Source organism: Urocitellus parryii, chromosome 3, assembly GCF_045843805.1.
Source record: "Urocitellus parryii isolate mUroPar1 chromosome 3, mUroPar1.hap1, whole genome shotgun sequence".
Classification (NCBI taxonomy): domain Eukaryota; kingdom Metazoa; phylum Chordata; class Mammalia; order Rodentia; family Sciuridae; genus Urocitellus; species Urocitellus parryii.
This window is the reverse complement of record NC_135533.1, coordinates 157,336,387-157,359,427: the sequence shown is the minus strand read 5'-3', so window position 1 is coordinate 157,359,427 and position 23,041 is coordinate 157,336,387. Positions and strand designations below refer to the sequence as shown.

At 49.2% G+C, this 23,041-nt stretch overlaps 1 protein-coding gene across 8 annotated transcripts in view; it reads left to right on the top strand.

The window, feature by feature from the left end:
- Nucleotides 1–23,041, top strand: part of Arvcf (ARVCF delta catenin family member) — a 50,866-nt gene that overhangs the window by 12,043 nt on the left and 15,782 nt on the right. For 4 of the 8 annotated variants that reach the window (XM_077796174.1, XM_077796176.1, XM_026401652.2 and 1 more), the window contains exon 3: nucleotides 17,604–17,830. In XM_077796174.1, the coding sequence (XP_077652300.1) occupies nucleotides 17,621–17,830 (210 nt within the window). In that variant the 5' untranslated portion in view covers nucleotides 17,604–17,620. Of the gene's footprint in view, nucleotides 1–17,603; nucleotides 17,831–21,002; nucleotides 21,116–22,580; nucleotides 22,687–23,041 lie in introns of those variants that run through there. The other 4 variants (XM_026401655.2, XM_026401654.2, XM_077796177.1 and 1 more) reach the window with 2 other exon arrangements.

Below are 23,041 nucleotides of genomic sequence, written 5' to 3'. Positions count from 1 at the left end.
CCTTCTCACAAGAAACATCCAGGTCCATCTCTGCAAATAGAGCCTATTCTGGGACCTGCAGAGAAGATGAGTCTTTCTGGGAAAACAATCTAGAGAACCATACTGCCAGCTAGGAACGCTCTGTCTACCCACTGCTCCTCACCTATAAAATGGGAGCCTAAATCCCCTGGCAGGCATGTATGAGGTGACAGCACTTCTAGTACTACATCAAGATACCCAGGCTTGGGGCTGGGGATGTGGCTCAAGTGGTAGCGCGCTCACCTGGCATGAGTGCGGCCCGGGTTCGATCCTCAGCGCCACATACAAACAAAGATGTTGTGTCCGCCAATAACTAAAAGAAATAAATATTAAAAAAATTCTCTCTCTCTCTCTCCTCTCTCTTTAAAAAAAAAAAAAGAAGATACCCAGGCTGCCCTGGACCTGAAACTGATCCCTACTGATTGTGTCAGACACCACACAGTAGGTCTTGAGGAACCCAGGCCATTTTGGGTCTGGGCCTGGGCCTGGTCGCAGTCCTGGTCTCGGTCCCCATCCTGGTCCTTATAGCCTGCCTCAAAGACCGCACAGGGTAGGTCTTTAGGAACCTAGACTATCCTGGGTCTGGGACTGGTCCCCACAGAACCTACCATAGGCACAGTGCTAAGTAGGTGCTGGGGCCTTCCTCTCTGTTTATGACTCTACCACCTGGTCTCCTAGTCATGGACCCTTCCTCACCCCCAGCACAGACCCCTTGAGAGTCAGAGGTCTGGTAGTGCTAGTATCCCTGCATATGACCACCTCCCAGGTGAGTCATTGATGGTCCCTGGCAGTCAGGGTAGCAGCCTTAGAGCTAAGTCTACTGTATACATATCTAGAGGCCCCTTAGCTCCTCTCATCCCCTTGCAGAGGCCTATGTTAGGGTAGGGGCTCTAGGATTCTGCTCAGGGGGTTAGCTGTACCCCTCAAAACATGCCATGAGCTCTTCAGTCCATTCACCATTAGTAAGAGTGGGGTGCTGGAAACTGCCTAGACATCTGACAGGGTGAGGGGGAAGCAAGAGTGGGGACAGGGTGGGATGCAGTCAAGGAAAGGGTAGAGGAATATAGGGGATGGAGGGAAGCAGGGGGAAATGAGGGGACAGGGAGATGTGCGATATGTGGGGAGACAAGAGTGCCAGAGGAGGTAGATAGGAATGCAGAGGAAGGAAGGAAGCAGATGATTAGAGGACCAGGCCCCTTGTGCAGAGACAGGAAGAAGGAAGATGCTAAGCACCCTGGGCCAAATACTGTGCCTTCTGAGAACAGGGATTGCTGGGGAGGGGACTTTGCTGAACGCACTGGGAGATGGCAGCCCCTTAGCCATGGAATTTCTGGGGACCCCCTCCCCCCAGCCAGTATAGACTATAAGCTTCACCTGGTCCTTCCAACCTGGAGAAGATGGGGGTGGGGATCATTGCTATTCAGGGCCCTGGAGAAGGTGAGCATGCCAAAACTACCTTCCTTCTGCTGGGGCTTCCATCCAGCTATCCTGACCACTGCAGCCTAAGTCCTGGCTTGGGACCAGGGCTTTGCATGAGACTAAGACCATCTTCCCTCATGGGCCTCACAGTGAGTGGGCCCTTTCCAGTCTTCATATTTCTTTGGCATTTGCCCATCATCTACAGGGAGCTATTGTTTTCTTTTTGTTGTTGTTGTTGTTTTGTTTTGTTGTGTTGTATTTAAAGAGAGAGAAAGAGAGAGGGAGAGAGAATTTTTTTTTAATATTTATTTTTTAGTTTTCGGCGGATACGGCATCTTTGTTTGTATGTGGTGCTGAGGATCGAACCCGGGCCGCATGCATGCCAGGCAAGCGTGCTACCGCTTGAGCCACATCCCCAGTCCAGGAGCTATTGTTTTTAAGGAAACTAATTCACTGAGTATTTTGTGCTCAGAGTAATAATTCCAGATATTTATTTACCAAACCTATGAAAAAGGCATTGGTTAATTTTAAATTAAGCCTTGTAGTCACAGACTTATGTCTTTTCAGACCCAGGGATTTCCAGAGTAGCTAAGCATGGTGTAGAGGAGAAGGCATCTGTGATGGTAGCCCAGACAGCCTGTGCCCTGGAAGAGCCTTGGGCCATGATCCTTGGGGTTCATTGTGTAATATGGCAGTCTTCTTGTTCCTGGTAACTTGGCTTCAGCGTACTCAGAGCCTCCCCATCCCTGTTGATGGGGATGACCTCCCAGAGCCAACACTGGTAAGATGAGGACAGCAGGCTTGAGCAGGGATGGGTAGGTGTGAAGGAAGGATGGCTTTCCCTCTGGTGGGGTCTGCTTCTGCTGGAGCCATGGAAGTTCCTGCATTGGACATGTTTCTTTTGCCCACTCTTTCAGCAAATATTTAATTGATCTTCCCTCTTAATACCATCTTGAGCTTCTCATTGCCTTCAGTATAAAAACTGTGCAAGTTCCTGTGAGACTGCCATCTCACTTTTTATCTAAGTCTCAGCCATCTTAATTAACTCTGCTGACTGCCTATCAGTTCCTTGTCTCAGCAGTTGTTCCCCTTCCCCATCTTTCTAAATGTGGAGATCCCAAGGCATCGCCTTCTGAGCCTGCTGCAGCCCAAAGCAGTCTTTCTCCTGACATTTCTGGAGTTTTCTACAAAAATCTGTGTCAATGCAGGGAACAAACTCCGATTCTTGAACACAGGAACTGCACTGCTTTGCTGGCCTGGGCACTGTTCTCTGACTTTTCCCTGCTTCCTCAGTGCAGCAGAAACAAATTGAGCACCTGCTATGTACCAGATACTGTGCCAACTGGTGTCTAGTTCTGGCCTGAAATTCCATAGAGGCCAAGGTGGCCTTGTTTCCCCCACCCAGACCACCCTTCCAGATGGTGGCCAAGGAAACTTTAGATTTTTTTTTTTTTGTGTGTGTGTGTGTGTGTGGTGCTGAGGATTGAACCCAGGAGTGCTTTAGCGCAGAGCTACATTCCCCAGCCTTTTCTTAAATTTTTTGAGACAGGGTCTCGGTAAGTTGCTGAGGCTGACCTTGAACTCATGATCCTTCTGCCTCAGCTTCCCAATTAGGTGGAACTTTAGGCATGCACCACCATGTGCAGCTCACAGCTGTGTTTTCTGCAGCTTCAGTTACTTGTGGTCAGCTCTGTTCTGAAAATATTAAATGGAAAGTTGCAGAAGTAAACAATTCATAAGTTTTAAATTGTACACCATTTTTAAGTTTGTCTTTCACCTCACTTCTTCTCATTATGTAGGCATTGTATCAGCTCATATCATCAGAAGAAGGGTGAATATGGTACAATAAGGTATTTTGAGAGAGACCACATTCACATAAATTTTATTACAGTGTAATTGCTCAATGTTATCAGTTATTGTTATACTCCTGCTGTGACTATTTTATGTTAAACTTTATCACTAATATATATGTACACATATATGTGTGTGTCTATATGCATATATATATAAACAGTAAAAAATAGGGTACTACTATCTGTGGTTTCAGGCATTCATGGGGGTTTGGAATGTATTATGCACAGATAAGGGAGGACTATTGTATTGAAGTTTTTCTGTTTCTTCACAATTCAGTCATGGTAGATTGTGCGTTTGTAAGAATTTATCCATTTTATCTAGGCTATGTAATTTGTTAGCTCATAATTTTTTTTTTTTTAATTTGGTACTGGGGATTGAACCTAGGGCCTTGTGCATACAAGGCAAGCACTCTAGCAACTGAGCTATATCCCCAGCCCACATAGTTGCTTTATAATATTCTCTTACCAGTGTTTTATTTTAAAATACAAAGAAAAGACATGCCAGAACAAGAGAGTTTTTTGTTTTACTTTGTTGTTTGTTTATTTTTTGACTTGGTTGGATCTTGTTTTATATTTCTTGAATTCACACTTAATGTGTTGCAATCATCAATCCTGATTTCCCATGATAATAAAAATGCTCCCATGGTCAGTTGACAGCAACCTGTTTCAGACAATCAAAGCTGTCTTGATAAATTCAGAATCCTAGAGTTTTGCTGGAAGAATCAGTTCCTTGTCTCAGCAGTTGTTCCCTAGAAGAATGATGCCTTCATGCCCAAGCTGGGTACTTCTTACCAAATCATAGTGGTGGCCACCCCCAGATTTAAATCCAGCAGTACAAGCACAGGATCCCATTTTTTTCAGGCCTTATAGATCCTGGAGTTTTTCTTCTTCTTTTGGTTCTTAAAGCAAAACTGCTTTCTTGGTGTCCAGGGTTCCAGGTGAGACATATTCACTGCCTCCAGAGGGAAAGCCATTCAGAGGGAATGATAAAATTATGACCCTGAAATTCAGAACTTCATCATGTTGTTTCCTTAAGGAATTTTGGAGCTAGGTTAACTTGCTTAAAGACATCAAGGTATTAGCTGGTGCCATGGCACATACCTATAGCACCTGCTGCTTGAAAGGCTAAGGTAAAAGGATCACTGGAATCCAGGGATGTGAGGCTAGCCTGCGGTGGGGAGAAGATTTCAAGGTAAAGAAGAAAGGCATTTTGTTTTTTTAACAAAGCCATCAGCTTTTCCTTTCCATAAAAGAGCATCTGAGATGTAAGATATAGGAGCCAGTAGTGGGAACCATGCTGAAGCTAACATGGGTGGTCAGTGTCTTCTCCAGGGCTGCGGACATCCTGGCAAAAAGAGTGACCCAGACCTCAGCAAGGTTGGCAGGTCAGGACCTGGCAGACCTTCTCCCTACATCATGAAGCAGACACATCACAGAAATGTGACTTTGATGAGACTGAATCATGAAATGCTGGAGAAAGACATGCCCATGATTTCCTCAGCTTCTGCTATGGTTTATATCCTCCAGAATTCATGTTGAATCAGGCACAGTGGCACACACGGATAATCCCAGTGGCTCTGGAGACTGAAAAAAGGAGGATCAAGGCCAAACTCAGCAACTTTTGAGGCCCTAAGCAACTTAGTGAGACCCTATCTCTAAAAATGTAGCTTGGTGGTAAATTGCTCCTGGATTAAATCCCCAGTAACCAAAATAAATAAATTTTGTGCTGAAATTTAATACCTTTTATGAAATACTAAGAAGTGGGACTAGGTAGGACCTTTTAAGAGGTGATTAGGGATCTACCCTTATGAATTGATTAATCCAATCATGATTGGTAAATTAATGGATTAATGAGTTCATCTTAAGAGTGAGTCTTCTATGAAAGCTAGTTTGGCTGCTTGCTTTCTTGTGTTCCCTGCATCTTGCAATATGATGCTCTGTGCCTCCTCAGGACCCTGCTAAGAAGGCCATCATCAGATATGACCCCTCAACTTTGAACCAGAATCATGGGCCAAAGTAAACCTCTTCATAACTTACCCAGTCTTGGGTAATATGTTATTAGCAACAGAAATGGATGGAAACACCTTTTCTGGACAAAAAGCTCACCTCAACTCAGGGTCCAACTTCAACATGATGAGGGTCCCCTCTTCTATGACCCCTCTGCCATGTTTCTATGGTCAGTAAAACCCTCTCAGCTCATCCTTACTCTGGGAATTCCTGTTACATCTCCTGCCATCCACCTTTTGTCATCTGTATCATTTTCTGCTAGGTTTGGAAGGCCATCTTGATTTGCTGCCTTCTGCCTGACATTGTGTACTGGTTTTCTACAGCATCCTCTCTGCAATTTGCTGCCTTTGTCATGTTTTTCTGTAAATCTCCATGGGCTCCTGATTACAATGATGCCTTTTCATTGTGGTCAATTCTCATTTCATTGAACACTGTCTTTTTAGCCTTTTGAGGGGCATATACCTTCAACTCCCAACATCTGTGTTAGTAAATATGCTCAATGTGATTCAGCAAGAGGCAGCTTTCTTAGTTCACCCAAAACAGGAGGGTCTTCAAAGCACTGGATATTGACATTTGTTTGTTTTTCCCTTTGCAAACTCAGGATCTGTGGGCCTGGCCACACCAGTCTGTCACTGAGAGCCCTGAGGCAGTTCAGCTTACAGTGCTGAGGTTTCTTGCAGACTGGTGCTGACTACAGTCTTGGCTAGGGAAGAGGCACCTTTGCCCATTGTTCAGGACAGCAACAGAGGTCTGCCCAGAATGCCAGTGCTCAGAAGGAGTTGTCATGGCCAAGCCCTGGTCCTCCCTTCCTGCCAAGAAGCCTGTCAGGACTTTCAGACCATCTACTACCTATTTTCACGTGGGGTAGGAAGGGCCAAATGGGTATGAATTCCTGTGCATAGGTATTGTTCCTGGGAGGGCATCTGTGGGTACCTGTGGATAGGTGTGCTCTATGTATTTGTGTGTTGTATACATGCATGACCAGGGACTATATGGGTGGTTACCCACATGAACCTTTGGTTAGCTTTGAGAAGATCTCCAGACATGATAATATTTCCTGCTGTAATGTTTCTGTCTTTTTTTTTTCCTTTTTTTGTACTGGGGATTGAACCCAGGGGTTCTTATCCACATCCCTAGCCCTTTTTATTTTTTGAGATAGTGTCTCATTAAGTTGCTTTAGGCCCCCGCTAAGTTGCTGGGGCTGGCCTTGAACTTGCAGTCCTCCTGCCTTGGCCTCCCAAGTTGCTGAGATTACAGGAATGTGCTACCATGCCTGGCTTCCTGCCTTTTTTTTTTTTTTTTTTTTTTTTTTTTTTGGTGGGTGTGTGTGTTGCTCGGGATTGAACTCAGGGCTTTGTGCATGCAAGGCAAGCACTCTATCAAATGAGCTGTATCCTCAGCCCTTCATGCCTTTTTTTTGACAGGAGCTGGACATAGACAAATCCAGCTACCAGAAGGCTCTTGTGGTATGTGTGTGGGAGGGAGCCAGAAGGGGACACTGTGGGGCCTGAAGTCTGCCCTGGGTGGTAGGTGGAGAGAGTACCCTGCCCATTCCTGCTTCCTTGTTTGCAGATAAAAGGCAGGACTTTGCTCATTTGCTGGTGGTTGGTGTGTTGCCATGGGCACTGTAAGCTGAACTGGCTCCAGAGCCCCGGAGACACAGGATTGTAAGCAGCATGGAAACATCTACCTCAGGTTTTAGAAGGGAAGTGCTGTCCCCCTGGGGCCCTGGCAGGAGCTACCACAGGCCATATATACACAAGACCCTGAGTAAGAGCAGAGTTTGGGGACCCAGGTCTTTGGTATCTAAAACCACCTTGCCCAATAGGATGGACTACCATTCCTGGTTGGATCAAGATCTTGTACCAACTGCTACCCTGATTTGCTGAGCTGGAAGAGCTTGATGAGCACCTTTCCTCTGAGGGTCTTTACATTTTCAGGTGGACCTGAAATGATGGCAGCTCTGTTGCCTTCCCAAGACTGACTTTTCAGTGTATTCTAGCTTCTGTCCCTTCCAAAGCCATGACAGCTGATGGCATGGAGAGTAATGTCATTTCCTTGTTCTAAAAGATGTTAAAGCAAAGCTGGTGCACAGTGGCTCACGCCTGTTATCCCAGTGGCTTGGGAGGCTAAGGCAGGAGGATCGTGAGTTTAAAGTAAGCCTCAGCAACATTGAGCATTAAGCAACTCAATGAGACCATGTCTCTAAATAAAATACAAAATAAGGGTGGGAATGTGGCTCAGTGGACAAGTGCCCCTGAGTTCAATCTCCAGTAACCACCCCCCCAAAAATTAAAAAAGATGTTAAAAGGAGGCCTATCAGGAAGTGGTGCTGTTTTGTGGGGGGAGGAGTTGTTTTGTTTTGTGGTACTGGACACTGAATTCGGGGCTTGTGGATGATTTACAGGCCAGCATTCCCCAGCCCTAATTTTTTCTTTTGTTTTTGTTTTTGTTTTGTTTTGTTTTTTCTGTTGTTGGTGGTTTTTTTGTTGTTATTATTATTGTTATTGTTGTTTAGTTGGTTGGTTACAGAGATTAAACCCAGGGGCACTTAACCACTGAGCCACATCCCCAGCCCTTTTTATATCTTAAGACAGGGCCTTGCTAAGTTGCTGAGGTTGGCTTTGAAATTGTGATCCTCCTGCCTCAGCCTCCTGAGCGGCTAGGATTACAGGTGTGCACCACAACATCCAGCCATGATGCTGTGGGGTTTTTTATTGTTGTTGTTGGTGGTGTTGTTATTGTTGGTTTGTTCATTTGTTTTCTGCACCTCATTATCTCTCAGAATCTGACAGTGGTTCTCTGTCTCCAGCCTTAATCTCTCTTCTGGAGTCGCCTATATCCAGTGGGTCCTTGGTTTTTCTAGCCTAACACATCCCCACCTGCACTCTGGAGTGCAGGGTCTGGGCTCCTTCCCTCAGCTGTCCAGGTCCAAACTCCTATAGTCATCCTGAACTCCCCATTTATTTACCCACTCCCACCTCCCATCCATCCACAACCAAATATCCAAAGTTCCACCACAGCAGCCTCTGCCATGGTGCTGGAGGATCCTCCTGATACAAAGTCAAAAGTGCTATGCCCAGGTCTCTCCATGCTGTTCCCAAGTCTGACCAACTTTGCTTGTGGTCCCTATGCAGGCAGGACCAGGAAAGGGGGAGTCTCACTTTTTGGGTCACAGGGTTTTGTTTTGTTTTGTTTTTGTATTAGTGATGGAACCCAGAGGTATTTTACCACTGAGCTACATCCTCAGTCCTATTTTTATTCTTTGAGACAGGGTTTCACTAAGTTGCCAAAGCTGGCCTCAAACTTGAAATCCTTCTGCTTCAGCCTCCTGAGTCGCTGGGATTAGGCATGTGCACCTGTCCTGACCTCCCCACACCTCATTCTTACCAAGCAACTACTTTTTGAAGGATGTAGGAAATCCAACCTAGATCCCCATCTTCCCTGGGTGGAAGAGGCCCTTAGCTGGGAATAATTGGAGCACACTTCAACACTTTGTCCTGTGTGAGCCTATGCAGTCTGGCTGTGCTCACAGGGCTGTGGGGAGGATTGATGGGGTGTTATTGAATAGTGGGTCTCCACAGGCATATCCTGGTGTCTACAGGCATCAGCAGATAGCACAAATGCCAATGGGGAAATCAGGACAGGACGGATGAGGTGGTGGCCTCTGTGGGAGCTAGAGAGAGCACTTGCTGACTCAGAGGTATTGCCAGGTTGGGGGATGGCCCATTTGCACACAAAGGGACAGATCTTTTCTGGGGCCAATGCCACCTCCTGCTGCCACTAGGACCTGTGACCCTCCACCAGTAGCTTAGTTAGCAAAGCTGTTGTGGGTCAGACTGAGGTCACTTGGTGAGGGCCTCCCGGGCAGGGAGCCCAGCATGTAGGGGTACTGCCAAGCGCCTCGTCAGCAGCAGTTAGGGTGAGTAGGGACCCTTAGGCCAGGACAGGGAAGGGCTCTAGGACTAGAGATCTACTGAAATGTGGCCTAGCCACCTCTTGCCTCAACTGTGGAGTGGGATTGCAGATGGGGCTACCATGCTAAGGGGTGCCCAGGACCTGCATTGACCCAAGAGTTCTGTTTCTCTGACCCTGGATCAAGCCAGTCCATGGTGAGATTCCTTTTTGTCTAGACTTGTCCTGGGGTTTATGGCTCCAGCAAGTTTGCTATAGACAGCACAGCTGGATGGGCCATGTTCTCCCCAGAGAAGGCCAGCAAAGTGAGGGTTCCCTACAGCAGGAAGTGCCAAGACAAGAGACGTAAGAGGACAGTGAGCTGGGGTGGGGCCCAGATGCCATAACCAGTCCCAAACAGACCTGGTGCCAGACCTCCCTCCACCTTACCTGCAAGCCTTGGGCTCTGCCTGCTCACCTGCCTATGACTTCCTACTTTCCAGTTCCCACTGGTTCCCCAGCCCGTCACTGTCCCTGTAACCAGTCCTAGGTGTTTCTCATCAAGCACAAGTTCCCCCTGCAAAGGTCTTTCCCATCATCAAATAAGAAATCATTCCTTGTTAAAAGAATGTGTGAGAAAGTGAGTAGGCCCATGGCCTTTGTTGTATCTCCTGGGCTGTGAAGCCCAGGAACCTTTTTATGGGCAGCTGGAGCAAATGGTACCTGATCCATCCCCTAATCATCAGGCATTCCCACCATGGCTGCTTTAGCTTTGCAAACCAGGGAAGAAAGGCTGGGCCAGGAGGGCCTCCCTTATTCCCCAGAGACTTTCTGGCCATAGGCTTCTAGGGGCTGCACCCCTACTACCCCTCAAAGGGGCTTTGTGTCACACAAAGACACTCTGTCCTTCCAGAGAAGCCTGGGTGTTGCCATGGTGATGGAGGGGCCTGGCAGAAGGGGTCCACCCACCGTCTGTGTGTGTGTGTGTGTGTGTGTGTGTGTGTGTGTGTGGTGCGGGGGCGGGGGGGGGGTCCAGGCCTAAGACACTGTTCACACAGGCTAGTGGCCAGCATGGTAACTATTGCACCTGCCCAGCTACAGCCCCTCTGCCTGTCAGGACACTTGTTGCTGACTGGGCCTCAGTGAGGCAATCTGAATGTTAGTAGGAATGGGGTTCCCAAGCCCTGTGCTTGTTTGTGATTAGTCTCAGCCTTGCAGTGAGCTTCAGATCCCTCCTCAGGAATGCTTTTATCTCCACCCAACCCCAGAGTACAGAAAGTGGGGCTCAACTATGTGCCTGGGACCTCATAACCCCCCACACTGCTCCTATCTCCTTGAGATGTGAAGATGAGCCATATAATGCACCTTGCAGGCTGAATATTTGTCAGGGGAGGGAGTAGAGGCAATGGCTGCCACCATCACCATGCTTGATCCTACTTGATGAGACATCTTAGGGGACAAGTCCCTTCAACTTCCATGGGCTTTGTTGTCATAGATGAAGTGGGTAGGCTGAATATGTAGGGAGAAGATACTGTATGCTGGTAGCCCCCACACTTCTGTGCCTGGAGCTCCCAGCCCTGGGGCCTTAGGCCCTTAGAGTTGCCCCAGGTCAGTTGCTGCAGAGACCCCAGAGGATGTGGGTCCTTACTGCCCCTAGGTCTATCTGCAATTCAGGTAGACTTGGCTGCAGCTGGAGTCTAGGTCAGGCACAGAAGGGGCCAGAATGAGCACTGCCCTAAATCTCAACCTAGGGTCGGGGGAACTCCTGTCCACCCTTGATCCCTACGTCCTCATGGAGATGCGAGTCTCAAGGAACAAAGACTCGAAGGGTGCAGTTGGCACAGAGATCAGGTGTCTGTGGCATGGGATCCAGAAGTGGTTCCCTGTGGTTCAGGCCTCTTATGGAGGAAGACAAACACTGGAATACTCACAAGCCCCATCTGCTTGCCCACCATGTCCCTGACCCCCCAGTGTGTCCTGCCTTAATCTGACCCTAAGCCTCCTATGTCAGCCCTCCCATACCCCTTAATCCCCCCAGGACTTCCTGTTCAGAAGCCCCTGCCTTGGTCCTGCCCTGCCCTTGGCCTAGGGTGCCTATTAATACAGAAGAACCCACAAAGGGTTCACTTGCACATAGGAGCCCTTCTACATGTGATCAGCAAATATACTGGGTAATCACTACAGGGCGTCTCCCCTCACCCCACCCCCACTGTGGTCCAGTGTGACATACCTCCTCTGCTTGGGAAATCTAATTTCCACACTGAATCTGATTATGGCTCTTCTGGCTGCATGAAAATCCTGCTGCATCCCCCAAGCTGCAGGTTGTGGGCACTGCCCTGGCCCCTGGGGAACTTAATTTCCTGGCCTCCATGCTTTCTGGACATTTTTTTTTTCTACTTTCTTTTTTCTTTCTCTTTCTTTCTTTATTTGGTACCTGAATTGAATTCAGGGACACTTAGCCACTGAGCTAAATTCCCAGCCCTTTTAATTTTTATTTTGAGATAGGGTATTGCTATGTTGCTTAGAGCCTTGTTAAATTGCTGAGACTAGCCTTAAACTTGTGATCTTCCTGCCTCAGCTTCCCAAATTGCTAGGATTACAGGCCTGTGCCACCACATTCAGCCGCCTTTCTTTTTTTTTTTTTTTCCTTTTTTAATAAGATACTTTTTGACAACAATGATTCTTTTTTTTAATATTTATTTTTTAGTTTTAGGTGGACACAATGTTTTTATTTTTTATTTTTATGTGGTGTTGAGGATCGAACCCAGTGCCCCGCGCATGCCAGGCAAACGTGCGCTACCGCTTGAGCCACATCCCTAGCCCAACAATGATTCTTAATAAAGGCCAATTTAAAAAACATCCCTCTATGCCCAATGGAATCAGACACATGGGCTGGAGATATAGCTCAGTTGGTAGAGTGCTTGCCTTGCATGCACAAGACCCTGGATTCAATCCCCAGCACCAAAAACAAAACAAAACAAAACAAAAAATAATTAGACACATGGAGATCAAGATTCCAACTTCTTTGGTGTAAGAGCCATGTGGTCTCAATAGGATAAGCCCTGTAAATTGAACTTCATGCCCCATGCTGCAGTCCTGCCCTCACCTGCACAGATTCTGCTTCCCAAAGGAAAAAGAGAAGATGGCAGAACCTCTCTGTAGGCAGGTGGAATCCACAAAGGAAGGGCCTGAGCTGAGCATGGTCATTGCCTTCCACCAAACCCACCAATCAAAGGAGCTGGGAGAGAGGGTGAGTGCATTCTAAGCCAGGTACTCAGGGCCATTCTAGTAGAAACACTTCTCCCTGGAAACCAGAGTGGTGTTACCTGACCATTCCTTCTATCCTACAAACAATGAAGACTGTTAAAGAAAGACCCTTCCTCTTCCCCTGGCCCCCCACATCTTCCCTTTTGCATGCTGTCTTGACTGCTCTGCACATTTTACATGACTGCAGTCACTGAGCACATGCATGCCATTTAGTGCCACCTGTCCGGGAGGCTCCAAGGTGGCTCAGGCATCATCATGGCCATATCCACCAGCTGGCAGAGATCCCATTATTGAAGCACAGCCTACACATTAGTGGTGGGTGGGGACTCTTTCAGAGGAGTGGTTACTGAGCTCTGCAGTCTCCTTTCTTACTTAGGTTCGACTATAATCATAGCTCATGTTCTTTGTAGGACACGGGCATGTGCAGAACTGTGTGAGAGTCCTGGAGCATCCCCAGTACAAGGGACCCTCCCCACCACCAGCCACCACTCTGGCCTCAAGATAAAGATCATTGTAGTCCTTTCCTGTGTATGCATGTGTATGTGTGTGAATCTTACCTCCAACCACATTGTTTATGTCTTCTTCACTTTCAGCTGTGTTTTTTTTTTTCTTATTGATTTGTTAGAGCACCTACAGATTAAGGATATCACTTTATTGCCAGATGTTAAAAATACTTGATTCTATCATGTCAATTATGTTTTGATAGTCTGTATGCCTTATCCTTTTCTCTCTCCTCCCCCCATCCCTCCCCCCCACCTCTCTCTCTCTCTATTTCTCTCTGAGTCAGAATTTTGTTATGTTTCCCCAAGCTGGCCTCAAACTCCTGGGCTCAAGCGATTCTCTTTCCTCAGTCTTCTTAGTAACTGGGACTAAAGACTTATACCACTGTACTTGACTTTCTTCTGCTTTCTGCTGTGGAAAATTACAAAGGCACAGAAGTAGAAAGAGGAGTGCAGTGGGTCCCACATGCCCCACACCAGCCTCCACTGTGCTGAAGTCACAGTCTAAAAGTAAATCCAATGCTTGTTATTCCAGCTAAAATGCTTACTGCATGTGTTGTTCTTAGAGGTGTCACTTCCTAAAAAATGACCATACTATTTGGTGCTTTTTTTTTTTTAACGTATAGAAATGTTTTATTCTAAGTCCTGCTGGTTCCTCTTTCCTTAGCAGTTTCTGCCATTGCTTAGAGACTGAGAACAGCCTTCCCCTAGCACTGCCAGGCACCCCATGGTCTGCACTGACTGGCCAAAGACCTTGTAGTCCTGGCCTCTGGCAAGAGTGGACTCTGCCCAGTGTGAACCCTTTACCCAAGTCTGCACTTCTTTGCCTTATTCCCAGATTGGGCACAGTGCCTATCCTTGGGGGTTGACCAGAAATTATCCCTGAAGCTTCGGGCACCATATGATCCCAATAGGGGCAATGGGATAATGATGGGTCCCCAGAAGGCCTGGCCAATAAATTAGGGAATAAGTCTCTTGTGGGGTGGGGGGACAGAGCTCCAACAATGTCCTAGGAAGAAAGTATGGACTTGTATACCACTGGGCTTGAGTTCAATTCCTGCTAGTTTACTTTCTGGTACCATGTTCTTCTCCTCCAGATGGCCAGAGTATAGAATGGGGAGTGGAAGAAGGATTGATGTCACCAGTTCCCTCCTGGGTTCTGATATGTGGCTGACAAGAGCTGCTGCCTACTCCCCTGCTGCCCTGACCCTTAGGAAATTCCTCTAATTCCTCAACCCAGATTGGACTGGGGCCCCATAATTTGATTTTCCAGAGCAGTGCTTTGGCTGGACTCCTTCTGAGGAGGAATGTCTGGGTCAGCAAGAAGACGTCAAATATTGGATTTTTGGTTTCAGGGGAAGCATTCAGATCCTATCCTGAGGTTTCTCTGATGATGTCTTCTCTTTCCCAACAGAACTAGCATTGACCACATTTGCCTCAGAGCATGTGAGGTTGGGCTTCCTCCTTCCAGTTGTGTTGCAAGCTTTGTTGTTACACACCTGCCACCACAGTGCCCTATCCATTTGATCAACTATCTATTCACTTATTACTTCATCCCCCATCTATTTATCTTCTAATCAGCCCATCTGTCTAGTCTTCTTACTCATCTTTTTATCCATCCACCCACCTGATCCATCCTCCCTCCAACCTTCCATGGAGCCCTCCTCGTCTCATATAATCATCTCCTCATCCTCTTGTGCACACACCTGTTCTCTCACTCATTTATTCCCTCTTCCATCCAGCCTCCTATTCTCCCATCCCTCCTTCTATCCACCTACCCATCCATCCATCCATTTGCCAATCCATCTACTTGTCAAGTTATCTACCATCCTCTCATCCATTTATTTACAACCCACCATAATCCTACTTGCCCATCCATCCTTTCACCCATTTGTCAAACCATCATTCTCCTACCTGCCTATCCATTGCTCCATTCACCCGTCAGTCTGTCCATCCTCTGTATTCCCCCACCTACCCATCCATCCATTTATGTATTTGTCCATTTCCCATATTCACCTGCCTATCCCTGTATTCACCCATCTATCTCCCTCCATCCCCTACCTGCCTGTCCATCTATTCACCCATTTGTCTGTCCTTCCTCCCCACTACATTCCCATCTGTGATTTGTTCTTCCTTTAGTCTTCCACTTCCAATTTGTGTGTCCTGGAGTCACTTGTTTTTCCACCCAGGCCTCTCATGCAACTCCCTGTCCAGCAGCATTCTGAGACCATGGGGGAATGCTCTTAGCTTAATACTGAACACTCAGCCAGTATCTTTTTTTTTTTAATATTTATTTTTTAGTTTTAGGTAGACACAATATCTTTATTTTATTTTTATGTGGTGCTGAGGATCGAACCCAGTGCCTCATGCATGCTAGGCGAGCGCTCTAAAGCTTGAGCCACAACCCCAGCCCCTCATGTGGTGTCTTTTGTGCTGGGACTAGGCAGTCACTTTTCTTTTATAATTAAGTTTTGCAACATTTAATCTCAGCTCTGACCTTACCAACCCACCTACAAGGTTCCTAATGTTTTCTGGTCTGGATATTCGTGTTCTCACACGGTCCTGATGTATGGTCACTCCTGGCATGCCCAATGTTGTCCCTGTCATTTATAATTCACTCTATGGGTAGGCACATTTGTCATAAAGTGGCCTCTTGTTTGGAAAATGTGAAACTGATTATGGAGGTCAAGCAGGAATCTTTCTCGGCACAAGGAGAGAAGAAAGCTGCCTCCTGCCCACGGGCCAGCAGTTGTCCCATGGATCCTGATCATTGCTACCCACATGCAGTGTCTCGGTCCCTTCTGCTTCTTGGCTCTAAGTCTCAGCTGAGATGGGCCAACTCAGCAAACAAGACATGGCTGAGGACTTGGGTTGTTTGTCTCCTCCCAGGCAGGAAGACTCCATACCCATCTAGCATCACTCTTTGTACTACCAGTCTCAGTTCATACTTTTATAAGGCCTAGTGTCTACACCTTGACTGGGTCTGGGTGCTGGAAGATGTGCACAGGACAGAGTACTCCTTCTTTGCCTGTGCTGTGCTTTTTGGTGGCCAGAGAACCCAAATTGTGCCTCACTCCCAACCCCCTCTTCCCAGTGGGGCTAACACCTTTCCCAGCTATAGTGCCATTCATTCTCAGGGTATGGCTGATTTAACAGCTCCTATCCCCACACTAGCATCCCCACAAGGTCACATTGACCATTTTATTTATGTGACAGGAGCTGGGGAGATGAAGAGCAGGTGTGGGGACTTATGCTGGTCTCTTGCCCTCATTGGGCCTTGGTTTCTCAAGTGTCATGGTGGGACTAGGCCCCATAGTATCATTTCACCTTTGAAATACACTGTGTCCTCAACTCAGCCATCACTGATGTGGCCCAGCCTAACACTGGCCCTTCCTCTCTAGGAGCTCTGTCCTTGCAGCTGGCTCCATCCAGGCCAGTGAGCAGCAGACCTGGCCCTCTGTTTGTGTCAGTCATTGTGTGTGGCATTCATACACAGAGGCCTCTCTTTTCTAAGTTCAGGTTCTATGTTGGTGCAGGGGTAAGGGGTCTAGCAGAATTGGCCTTAGTGGGCTGTGTGGGACCAGCCAGGAGCAGACTCCAAATAGCACTGGGCATCAAGCCACGCACCAAGCTCTGGGCACTGTGGCCACATGGTTGTACCCTGCCTGCGGCTCTGAGCCTGGGTTTGAGCTCTGCATACTTGGTCTGCTTTTCATTGCCCATGAAAAACAAACACACTGGTCAGCCAGAGAACAAGCAGCAAGGAAAAGTGCTGGCTTGTCACTGCAAATGCCAACTCTTCATTGCCCCTGTTTGTTCCCCTGGGGCTCTGGACCCCATGGGGGCAGTGCTGAGCCAGGGGCTGGGTGGGCCTGACCTCCCCAAGTATTGGGCCTCAGATGTTCGGGCCTATGCCCTCTCACACATAGGCCACTTATAGGCACAGAGCCTCTAAACTTCATGTAGCCCTAGCCAGAACCTCAGCAAGGCTTTCACTAGGTTTTCACTTAGCCATATGAAACAGATACTGCCCCTATTTTAGGCTGGGGTGGCTGCAAATGGAGGCTGGACAATAGTCCTTGGGCCAGGGTTGCTGGGCGCTGAGGCAGAGGTCACTTGCCTAGGTGTTCTAGGCAACTACGATAGTAGACTGGCTTCTTACTCCCTGTCCATTGGCTGCACCAGCTCTGGTACACTAGTTGTGTGGCTACAGATGGTCCCTGACCCTTTCTTGGCCTTGTCCACTGTTATAAGGTGGGGCTGGGGTAGTCCCATGAAATAGGGATGAGCTGGTATATGCTGTGGGCCAAGGATATAGTGGACACTCATCACACCAGTTCTTCCTGCCCATCCCAGCAGTCTCTAAGACACTCACAGTCCATGATTCTGCTGGACCTGGTAGGAAGCAGAGGAGCCTGGGTCAGAGCCCCAGTCCTCACTGGGAGTAAGCCAGCTGCTTCCAGCCGGCCTGGGATTAATGACTTTTAATTTAGAATTTAATCAATGCAGCTTCCCTCCAGAGAGCTGAATGTTCTGGTCTGGGAGTGAGTTGCATGATCTGTGAGTGGCATAGGCAAGAGGCCTGTGATGGCCTCATCAGGCCACTGTTCCACACCACTCTTAGTTTGCTCTGCTTTGCCTGCAGCTGGCTGGCACCCTATCATGGAGGACTACAATGTACACTCAGCTGCCAGCATCTTGGCCTCGGTGAAGGAGCAGGAGGCCCGTTTCGAGCGACTGACACGGGCACTGGAGCAGGAGCGGCGCCATGTTGCCCTGCAGCTGGAGCATGCCCAGCAGCCTGGAGTAGGCAGCAGTGGTGTGGGCAGTGGGCATCCCCTACCAATGGCCTGGCAACAGCTGGTCCTGCAGGTAACAGCCCACTGACTGGGAGAGGGTAAAAAGAGCCAACTGGGGAATCAATCAAAGAGTCCTAGCAAACCTCTGATGTATGCAATGGCTTGTTATAAGACCTGTTGAGCTTTTGGAGAGGAAAGAAAAGATCCCAAGGATGTTGGCTAGCCACTTAGGTATGCTAGGCACTATATGAATGATGTTCAAGATACAGTTTGACCCTGAGATTAGCATACTCCACTGAGGGAATGCTCAGGATTCAGTGGATAGGATCTGATCTTGGCAGCTCTTTGGGCAGCCTGGTAACACTGAGGGTTTTGCCTGTTCTGGAGCCTCCCTTTCATGATTTTCTCCTTCATTGCATGCACTGGTAGGTCAGCCCCAGGGGAAGGCTTGATTGAGGTCCCAGGCTCTGTCTACAGCTCAGAGGGTGACCTGGGAGCCTCAGTTTCCCTGCTGGACATTGCCCTCAGAATAGGCTTTAGGCAGCTTCTATCCCCAGAGGGTCTGAAGCCCTGTCTATTTCCTAGCCAGTGGAACAGATAGGGCTCCACAGGAGTCAGACTTCCTAGACCTTCCCAACATCTCCCTTACCTCCATGGGTCATGAGGGTGGAATGAGGAAGCGCAAGGAGCCTATAGAGTCTGGTGACAATCTGCCTGTGTCAGGCTGAGGAACTTAGGGCAAGTGACCCCTCCCTGAGTTTGGCCTTGCTTGACAGTGGCCGAGTGATGGTTCTTTTGTCCACTCATGAGATCCACTCATATAAAATGTATGGCCCTGTACAAGTACACAGTCAAAGTCAAATGCATGTCTTCAGAATGCCCCTAACTCATTGGGGGAACTCTTTCTAAGCATCTGGGTCTGAGTGGTCTCGGGCAGGTGGCATAACCACCCACAGAAGCCTGGAACTGAGAGGAATCAGTATGAATACAAGAACTCAAAGAGTTCCAAACCTCAAGCGTTCCAAAGGGTGTTCCCTAAACTCTAGCAGGGGAATAGAATGCCTAGCTGAGCCACATGGGGACAATGGCAGCCTGTGACCCCAAGGGTGCTCCTCAAACACCAGGCACTCAGTCTATCCCTCCCAGCCTGGAACAGGCTCTGTTCTACAGCTCACAGATAAGTAGTGTGGGAGGACAGAGGGCATTCAGAGGGTCGATGCTCTGGCATAAACATGTTCCCACAGTCTGGAATTGCCCTGGCCTCCTGGGGACTGAGCCTGCATGACCTTAGGCCATGACCTCTCCTCCACCCTGCCCTTTTTTCTTAGGCTGGGAGCAGAGACAACATGTGTTCCCAGGGCTGTAGCTGGACTGATGAGGCTGATGGGGACACAGGGAGGCATTGGATTAGCCAGACCCAATTGCCTCCATGCCAAACCTACTTCTCAGATTAATCCCAGCAGGAGGTGCTGGGTGAGCTATCATTGAATCTCGGGACAGAGCTGGAGTTCTAAAGCTGGCAAGACAGGTAGCTGGGGGCCAAGACTATGGAACCAAGGCTAGAAGTTACTGCTGCTGTGTCTCCTGGGATTCTCCATGGTCTTGGCTGCCTGCCCTTCAGACACTCAGCTAGAGCAGGGCTGATCCTCACCTAGGTGGGAAGGGTACCATGAAGGCCTGGCCAGATGGGCCATTGGACCTGCCTTGGGCCCAGGCAAGATGGCCTGTGGCTGGGGCACTAGCAACTGGTGCATTTGGGGAGAAGACCAAACCGGCCTTAATTCAGGATCAGGGCCACATTCCCTTAAAGCAGTGTATACTTCTCACTGGCCTGGGTAGCCATGAATGGAGGATGCAGTAGGCCAGTGGTAAAGTCAACTCACTCCTGTCTAGGTAGGGAAACTGAGGCTCAAAGTGGCACATAGTGGACATTGAAAGTGCTTGAGCTTACTGGAAGTATAACCTCTGTACATGGCATATTGTGGAAGCCAGGGGTGGTATGAGGCAGGAAGCTCAAGCCTATGCCCCTTTCTTGCAGTACCCCCAAAGCCTCTGTGGGCTGGCCCCAGCTCTGTTAATATCAGAACCTGGTTTGTCATTCATGATGCAGGAGCCATTGGCTTGCCTCTGTGGGAAATGACCCAAGAAGGTCGCCCTCACTGACCCTCTCCTGAATTTCCCTCCCCTTCACCTAAGTTTCCCCCAAACAGAGTCAGACTCCTTAGGTGTGGCTGCTTGGGGACTCCATGGGATAGAGAACCCCTAATTGGCAACTCTGATCCCCTCACTTCATCCACCACTTCCCAGTAGATCAGAAACAGAGGGTCTGAAGCCAGTTCAGCCCCTAGGACTTTTTCTGAGGGTTCAAGATCAAGATATTAAGTTTTTTTGAGGGTTGGATTTTGGTTTGGTTTGATTTGGTTTTGGTACTGGGGATTGGACCCAGGGGCACCTAGCCACTAAGCCACATCTCCAGCCTTTTTTATTTTTTATTTAATTCACTAAGTTGCTGAGGCTGGCAATCCTCCTGTCTCAGCCAGTCGCTGCGATTCTGGAATTACAGGCTTGTGCCACCTCACCTGGTAAAGGGATTAAGATTTTTACACAAGGTTACCCAAGAGTTGTTTTCCTGCCCCAATATTTGACGCACTCTGACACCTCAAAGGGTGGGAAGACACAGGGTCTCTTGATGGAGAGAACTCAAAACATAAAGTAGGCCTGTGGAAAGACCATTCGCCAGGTCCCCATTGAGCTTTGTGGGAGGGCCTTTCTTGGAAGCCCATGCTGGGTAGGGGCTAGGCAGAGGGCTGGGACTAGATCTGAGAGAACTTGCAGCGCTAACAATGCTTAACTACTGTCTTATTGGCCTAGAAGGGGAAAACGGAATCATAACCAGGATAAGTGGATTATGCCAAAGATGCTGGCTTTTGAATTCAGTTTTTCCGTCTGTAAAAAGGGTGTGTGTGTGTTCATTTGCTGAAGTCCAACCGAAGCCTAGGAAGGACTTGGCTAGAGTCACTCGGCTGGAAAATGCCACCCCCTGGGGGAGGGACGAGAATTCTGACCAGCTGCCAGGGACCTGGGGACCACCCGGGCCTATCCTGGCTGCAGAGCCCCGCCCCGGACAGTAGAATGCTGAACCTCACCCCACTCCTCTGGCTCCCGCCCCGCCCCGCCTGGGCGCGGCCCCGCCCGATTGGCTGCTCACCGTGACCGCCGCCAGATCCGCCCCCGCGGGGAGCGAGTCCGCTGAGCCCAAGCGGCAGAGGCACCGGAGCCGAGCCCGGTGTATCTGCCGCCGCCCCTGCAGGCCTGCGCCCCCAGAACCCCCGGCCCGATGCCGGCCGAACTCAGACAGGTTGGAGGGAACTCGGTTCCGGGCGGGGGCCGAGGGCACCAGGCCGAGGGCACCATCCTGGGGCCAGCCCCACCGGAGGGCGGGGCGCCGGCCTTCCCCGGGAAGGACCTGCTTTTGTTACGCTGAGCTGCTGGCCCAAAGCAGCTATTGTCTGATCTCCCGGCTGGGCTGCGCGGGACCCAGGGCCAGGCGGGGTGGCAGGAGTGAGCACACTACCCTGGGTTTGTGCAGAATGGGTTGGGGCCTCTGGGTCTTCAGAACTAGCGCGCGGTGTCCCAAGGCAGGTGACCCTGGGTTCAGAAGGAGCCAGGACCTGAGCTGGTTGGTTGTATCTCAGCCAGCACCAAGATAGGTGGTGGGGTACCCGGGTAGAGGGCCAGGGCCTCCCTGAGTAGCCCTTCTCTGTGCAGAGGGAGGCTGACTGAGTCTGCAGAGGGGAGTCCAACCAGGCCTCCTGTTTCCTTGGGGCACCCTCCCTTTCCCTTCCCTTCCCTCTCTACCCCTGCGCAGGCTCCTACTCTGGGGACCTACGAGAGAGAAAGAGCTTCTGGAGCTTTAATGGAAGCTCTGCCTCAGCAACGCTCATGAGAGGAGAGGTGGAAGCTGGTCCTGCCCACGTGTGGAGGCAGGAGGGGTCTCAGAGGAAAACGGGGCTGGTCGCCTCCCATTACTGAATAGAGTGGAAGGCAGGTGAGCAGCCTGTACTCTGCTCAGAAGTAAGATTCAGTAATAGTCTGGGAAATAGGCTGAATAGAGGAGCAACCCCACATAAGACCCTTTATGGTAGGAGGAGTGTCTCCCACAGCCAGATTTCTGTCTGTTACGCATTTCTGGCTCTGGGGGTCTGGCTACTGACTGATTCAGAAATGGAGGGACCAGGGAGGAATTTGTGGGTACAGTGTAGCTGAGGTCTAGGCTTAGGGAAACTGGGTTAGGTGACTGGCTTGCTCTCCCAGCCTGCTGGACACCAGATTCCCTTGGCCTTTCAGCCCACTTGTCTAGGGCCACACCCTGGCAGGTATATTGCTACTGTGGAAGGTCAACCTTCAGCGGCCATGGGCACCAAAGGAGAGGGTACTTTGTGGTGGCCAAGGTCTGGATGCCTCGTGGTAGATATCAGCCTGACTTGTCCTGTACTCCACCTGGAAGTGTCATACTGAGGGATTCAGAACAATTATTTTTCCAATTTTTTATCCATCCAGGGGTAGCCATTGCTTGCCCTCTGGAGACTTGGCCCAGGAGTTGTAGTCTCTCAGTGTACATTCTCACCTTAACCTGTACCCAGTGTTTCCCAGCAGACCTTGCATAGGGTGGGCAGCCCACTTCTGCAGTCTGTTCTTCATGATACAGACTGTGGGTGTGTATCTATAAAGTTCATAGACCTTTGAGCATTGATCTACATCTTGCTTTTCTACCCCCTATGTTTCTTGTATCTGGCTATATAGATTGGACTGGCAACCTGTTTCCGGAATCTCTGTATGAGGAAAACAACCCCCAAAGAGGCAGACGCCTCTTGGGGCCCAAAGCGCTTGTGCTGTGCTCAGTTGTGTCTGCAGGGATCCTATTGAGAGGTAGTGGGCGGGTCTGCCTCATCAGACACTCTGGCTTCTTCTACAGGCCCAAGGGAAATCATAGGAAACCCCAGATCTGGGCTGCAGCCCCTCTCCAAGCCAGGCCCAGAAGCTATAGACCTGCTGTACCATAGATGGGAGAGCCCCAGGATGAATGTGAGCCCCATAGAACATGGTCCTTCTATGAGGTGAAAGGATAAAGTCAGAACCAAGGAGGAGGTGACGATAAATGATTGGCAGGACATAAGGAGTAGGGGAGGAGAGGGGTGTTGTGTCCAGCATGGTGCCAATGTCTGGGCTATAGAGGGGAACAGACTAGAATCAGGTCTAGGACAAAGGTAATGTGAGGCTGCAG